Source organism: Bremia lactucae (assembly GCF_004359215.1).
Source record: "Bremia lactucae strain SF5 chromosome Unknown BlacSF5_NotPlaced_196_SHOA01000118.1_96943bp, whole genome shotgun sequence".
In the NCBI taxonomy this organism is placed as follows: Eukaryota; Oomycota; class Peronosporomycetes; order Peronosporales; family Peronosporaceae; genus Bremia; species Bremia lactucae.
This window is the reverse complement of record NW_027152209.1, coordinates 79,094-85,875: the sequence shown is the minus strand read 5'-3', so window position 1 is coordinate 85,875 and position 6,782 is coordinate 79,094. Positions and strand designations below refer to the sequence as shown.

The 6,782-nt window shown below is 49.4% G+C and overlaps 1 protein-coding gene across 1 annotated transcript; it reads right to left on the bottom strand.

Moving 5' to 3' along the window:
• Positions 1-1,187: 1,187 nt before the first annotated feature.
• Positions 1,188-2,726, bottom strand: CCR75_009509 (uncharacterized protein; the record flags this gene model as incomplete). Its single annotated transcript, XM_067967548.1, has 4 exons — positions 1,188-1,202; positions 1,283-1,750; positions 1,792-1,912; positions 2,059-2,726. 4 exons carry the CDS (start codon positions 2,724-2,726, stop codon positions 1,188-1,190), a joined length of 1,272 nt encoding a protein of 423 aa, XP_067815359.1.
• Between the last annotated feature and the right edge of the window lie 4,056 nt (positions 2,727-6,782).

Here is a 6,782-nt window from a genome sequence, read left to right as displayed (position 1 = left end):
CCGGCGAATTAACGCGGCGCGTGCGCTTAGTGCGAGGTTGTGTGGGCGTCTTCGCAGACGACCCACCAACGTGGCCCCTTTTAGGTGGCATCTTGGGCGCCGTGTATAGAAACACGTGCGCGAGAGTGATCGAGTGAACTAGCGGCGCGTAAAGCTGCTCGCAGTTCCTCTCTCTACTCTGTCGAATTTAAAAATGTAAATTCGTTCTTAAAGAGGGGGATGGTGTAACGGGCTAGAGTTGCCCTAATGTTACACAGTCCCCATTAAGTACATTTGGTACTTAAGGGGATGGTCAATTACTAAATAATAGTAATTAGACCCAACACTCGGGTGTGGTGCACATTTGTGACCAACCCTTGTGGATGTGATGCACATGGGTGCATTCACATTAGGAGGGATGACGCCCAGCGTCATCCATGATGACGGCTAGCGTCATCAGTTACGCGAGGTATCTATAAAGATACGCTCGCAATACATATTAAATGATATCTATAGAGATATCATTTTAATTGGTAAAAATAGGTATTTGTATTTAATTCTATTAAATATAAATCAGTCTGAAATTTACTACCTACTTGGTAAGTGTAGACGGGCACGTCGCAATGCGGCCACGCTCTACTTAGCACACACCCTAGCACAGCGAGGAAGCGGTTTGCACCTGCTTCTCTTGCGTGCAGTGAGGTAGTTGTGGTGGGCGCGCAAGCGACCTCACCCAACACACTAAGAACTCTGGTGAAGTGACGTCACGGGAGCGGTAATCCGTCTCCTCGTGCGCACTTACCAAGTAGGTAGTAAATTTCAGACTGATTTATATTTAATAGAATTAAATACAAATACCTATTTTTACCAATTAAAATGATATCTCTATAGATATCATTTAATATGTATTGCGAGCGTATCTTTATAGATACCTCGCGTAACTGATGACGCTAGCCGTCATCATGGATGACGCTGGGCGTCATCCCTCCTAATGTGAATGCACCCATGTGCATCACATCCACAAGGGTTGGTCACAAATGTGCACCACACCCGAATGTTGGGTCTAATTACTATTATTTAGTAATTGACCATCCCCTTAAGTACCAAATGTACTTAATGGGGACTGTGTAACATTAGGGCAACTCTAGCCCGTTACAATAATACCTTCTACCTTGACTTCGCGCATGCATAGTAACGGGCTAATCTCGTCACGTCTCAATGATCTGATAACATTGTACACGATGTTAGTTGCTCTCTGAAACATGTCATCATTATCAGAAGACTTGCATATCTCTTCACATACGATCCGGAGAGTATCTCTTGCGATGTCAGGACGATCGCGACGTTTAGAAGCCATACCTTTCATAATAGCACTCGCATCTGACTTGCCAGCCATCTTCCCATAATAGATCTTCGGTTTCACAAGTATGAGGTCAGAGTATGTTTTATCATGCTCGAGTCTTACGGTCTCAAAGGGAGTTTGCTTCGCCCAATCATGATAGACGTCAATGAACGTCACGGGATTCGCCTGAGAGCCCGAGGACCTCTTGATGAAGACTGAATCTGTATCTCCGCATAGGACTTCAAATCCGTTTTCCCTGGCTAGCTCAACAAGGCTAGAAAGCAAGAATCGACCAATAGCTGTCACAGCAACTGCTGCCAGCTTACAAGACAACCCAGATGTCGATGCTCCAAAAACTCCGTAGATGCTGTTCGTTCCGATCTTCAGAGTCCAAACTTCAGGACTATTCTTATCAGGCAAGGACCTTCTCTTAGTAATCAACTCACTACACATCAACCTCGTGATACCACCCTCTTTCTGTCGATCATGAAAATGACGTCAGACGAGCGCATGTATATGTAGTCATCATCCCATGCCATATTAACATCACCATCGTCATTTGGTCTCGAGAGGTTGAATGCGTTGACAATACTGCAATTACGTCAATCAAAACAAGATCCCCCCCACCTATGAGCTGCTCTGCTCTAAATGCAGTGGTGAGTCTCTTGAATGGAGAGACCTCCTTCTTCATGATGTAAATAACAACAGTGAGCTTAGGGTCATTACGACAGACGTACCAGACGGACCCGGCGTCAAAGACCCAACCGTGCTCCCCATCAACCTTGACACGATAAGAATTGTCAGACCCGGGGATCATCTTGACGTCCTTGACAGGCCTCGCCGTCAATCTCAATTGAGCATGCACATCTCTCGGAAGAACATAAGCATAACTTTCTTCGTGACAGAAGTCAGAGTGAATGATGTTAAGAATCCATCGCCAATCACCGGGAGACATGCTCTCTGTCGAATCATACTCAAACTCACAGGAATAAACTTCGTCAGGCCTGTAATAGCGAGCCCGACAGATCCATCTTCCAATATGCAGGCGTCTCTCCGTCACGAGAACCTTGTAACTCTGACTATCAAAACCTTTGCCATTGTCGGCAATCAGACCACTGGCGAAAAACTCCTTGGAAAAACTACATTTCATTCCGGGAACGAGATCATATGAATTCACGGTGAACTTGATTGTGCATTCCGTATGATCTTCGTAACGACGAGTTCTAACATGGCATAGGTTGATTCGTCCATCATCGCTCATCATGATAAGATAACCAATCTCAGTGAACGAGATCTCATCATAGTCTTCGATCAGCTTATAACAAGCTCGAGATAGTTGTGGAGGAAGAGTTATCTCCATCTCATCCTGATGAGAATAGTCACTAACAGATCTAACGTCGGTCATTGACTGGCTCTCCTCTGGAGAAACGTCTTTCGCCGATTCAAAAGATCAGCTATGATAAAGGACTCACGACAAATACGATGAATAACATCGGATGACGGACATCTACACTCACTAAGACTGCACCTTCATCTGCAGCGCGACGGACATCCCTGACACCTACCTTCGATAAACCACAAAGGTCACAGATCCCGTCCATCTTATACCTTGGTGAGGGCTAACTTCTTAAAGAACACAGCTCATCATCCCATATCCTCACAAACTATCCAGGAAGCCATGTTAATCTATGATCTGATAAATAAGAAATTAATAAAGTTTGGGTCGGCGGCAAACTGGCTCAGTACTCCCACTGCAGCAGCGAGGTCTGGCCGCGTCGCCACCATCAGGTACATGATGCTGCCGACGGCACTCCGATACGGCACGTTCTTCATTGTGTCTTCGTGATTGCAGCCGCCCTCGCACATGCTCTTGGTCAACTTGAGTCGTGGATCTTGCGGCGTCCTCACAGGCTTGCTGTCTTGCATGCCGAACCTTGTTAAAATGGACTTGAGAAAGTTGGTCTGCCGCACCGTCACTTTTCCTTCGTCACGGTTGCTCTTAATTTCCATCCCGAGAAAGTATTCCAGCTCGCCCATGTCCGTCATCTCAAAGCGTTCACTCAGCGCGTGCTTGGTCGACTCCAACAACACGTCGTTGCTGCTTGCCAGGATGAGGTCGTCCACGTACAGCACCACGAAGATCATCTCATGGTCATTTCTCTTGATGTAGACGCAGTGATCCGACTCGCACTTCTTGAACCCCATATTTAGCATGAAAACGTCGATGGTGTGGCTCCACATTCGTGGCGACTGCTTTAGCCCATAGAGCGACCGCTTCAGCTTGCATACGTAATTCGGATGATCTTTGTCGACATACCCATCCGGCTGCACCATGTAGATGTCTTCGTCGAGAAATCCGTTCAGGAACGCTGTATTAACATCCATCTGATGTAGTTTGAGATTGTGCTTGGCAGCCATACTGAGCAAGGTCCGGATCGATGTGAGCTTGGCCACCGGTGCGAACGTTTCTTCATAGTCGATGCCGTATTTCTGAGAAAATCCCTTTGTCACCATTCGCGCCTTGAACCGCTCCACTTCTCCATTTTGATTTGCCTTCACGCGAAAGACTTGTCTGCAGCGATCGCCTTCCGACCCTTCGGTAGTGGCACAACATCCCATGTGTCGTTCTTGCGCAGCGACTCATACTCCGAGTCACACGCCTCCTCCCATTTGATTGCGTCGCTGGATTCCATCGCCGACTTGAACGTATTTGGCATTTCTCCCACTGAATCCACAACGTAGGCAGCCTCAAAACTTGTGCTTCTTGCGCTGCCGCTGAAATCTCGTCGAGGCCTATGTGTCGCCTGTGCGACGCAGACCGCTTGGCACTTGGAACCTTCACTGCTTGCTCCAACGACTGCGTCCGTTGGTGTCGCTTGCTGCCGGATTCGAGGTCTTCCTCCCGCGCAATTTCTTCTTCATCATTTGCCTGTTCGTCCGATTGCGACGATTCTTGATCTGTCACAACTTCATCTTGGATGACGACCTCTCTCTGAGAGTAGTCCCGTCTCCCACTGTCGAAGACGTCTTCCATAAACTGCGCGTCACGACTCACCAGCACACGAGCGCTCTTCAATTTTTCAATCCGATACGCTTTCTCGTGCTCTGAGTACCCGCCAAAACGGCAACGCACCGACCGAGCGTCAACTGGTGCGTTTCTCCTTCGGCACATGCACATAAGCATGGCAACCAAACACTTTCAGGTTCGCCAGCAATGGTTTCTTCCCTGTCCAAACTTGGTGCGGCGATTTGTCGTGGCTGATCGCGCGCGTCGGACACCGATTGCGGAGAAACGTAGCAGTCATCACCGCTTCGCCCCAATACCTCTTCGACAATCCGGCGTGTTCCAGCATGCAGCGCGCACACTCCACCAGCGTCCGGTTCATCCGTTCGGTGACTCCGTTCAGCTGAGGCGTGTATGGTGGTGTGGACTTCTGTATGATCCCACGTTTGCTGCACTTGACCATTTCGTGCGACATGTATTCGCCGCCGCTGTCACTGCGGAGCGTCTTCACCCGCTTACCCGTTTGGGTTTCCGCAAGCGCAACGAAGTCAGCGAATTTGGCGGATACTTCGGACTTGTTCGCAGCAAGTACACCACACAGAAGTGCGACTTGTCATCAATAAAGGTGACGAAATAGCTCTTTCCACCAAATGTTGATGTCTGCATGGGACCACACACATCGCTGTGGACAACCTCTAGCACTTGCTTCGCGCGGTTGGGTGACGACCTCATGTAGCTTACTCGTGTTTGCTCGCCGAGTGAGCACCCATCGCACATCTCCCACTGTTTTGCCGACGCCATGTCCACGCCAATACCGAAGTTCTTCTTGATGATGGCATCTAGACCGCCAAGACCGATATGACCGAGTCGAAGGTGCCAGAGGTACGACGTGGTGTCCCCATTTCGATCCTTCGAGCTTGCCACATTGGCCTCATGCATCATTGGTGTCATGCAGAGCTTGAACAGTGCTTTGCCTTCACGAGCGCTGAGCTTCCACTTGAGGCCTTTTGTCTCCGCGAAACACCCTTCGCTCTCGAAGGTCACGGCCCCAACGTCCTTGGTGAAGCGACCGACCGAAAACAAGTTGCGTGACAACTTTGGTATGTGCCACACATCGGTAAGCATACCCTTCTTGACCCCACGAGGAGTTTTGGACATCACAATGTCGCCAGTCCCGATAGCTTGAACCACACCGTCGTCTGCGAGATGTACGTCCACCGGAGAGATTGTTTTGTAGTTCCTCGTGAAATTCTTGGAACTCGTCATGTGCTGCGTCGCACCCGAGTCGACCAGCCACACTTCACTCGACTTGGAGGCACTTCCTCCAACCGAAAAGAGAAAATCGCCAGAGTCATCTTCACTCTGCGCGACATTCGCTCGCTGCGGCCTCTGGCGTTCGCATTCTCGCGAATCCTCGCTGGACACTTGGCGATCCAATGCCCTTGTTCACCGCAGTAGTGACAGGCACCAGTCTTCTGCACCTGTCGTCCCTTGCGCTTACCATTGTCGCTTGTCATAAACGCTTGGCCGTGCGCAGTTCCCTCAGCACCGCCACCTTGTTCCTTGCGCTTCAAGTCTTCATGTAGGAGCCGAGACGTCACTAGTTCCCACGTCAGCGTGTCGGAACGGGATTCCAACGCTGTGATCAGGAATTGTACGACTCGCTTAGACTTCCCAGAAGCGTGATCACCAAGTCGTCCTCGCTGACCGGAGCACCCACTGCGTCGAGTTGCTCCGCCAGAGTCTTGAGCTTGTTAATGTGCTCCAGCACATCATCACCTTCATCCATCATGGTCGTGAAGAAACGACGACGAAGAAAGAGCTTGTTCGCAAGACTCTTCTTCTCAAAGTGGTCTTCCAACTTTGACCATGCATTAAATGCACCACTCGCTGAGCGAACCAACGGCAGTTGCGAGTCTTCCATCGCAAGGCAGATGATCGCCATCGCTTCGCGGGACTTCCTCTTGAACGTCGCTTGGTCCAATGGAGTCACGCATTGCTCGATCTTCACGTCTCCACAAACGACCTCCCACAGATCACGTTCCTCGAGCACCATCTACATCGTGAACTTCCACGCGTGGAAGTAGGTTTTGTCGAACTTGTTGATGCGGCTTGGCGTGGAGGTGTCCATGGCGAAGGCGTAGTCGGAGTCTTGGGCAGAGAATGCGGGGCTTGGGTCATAACCTAAAGAAAAGGTCAAAGGCTTGAGTGGTTGAGTGCAAAATGCAAAGTAAATATATTTTAAGGTCCTTAGTTCGCAAACCTATTGCTACCTCTAAGCCAATCATTACTTCTAGCCAATCATACTTCATAGAACCTTCTAGAAGCTTGTGACGTCATCTACTGACGTCATCTACTGACGTCATCTACTGATGTCACACTATGACGTCATTACCGGTATATAGTGGTACATACTGGTAGTCTCTTGGTCAGGTCGAGCCGCTTCCTTGCCAACAA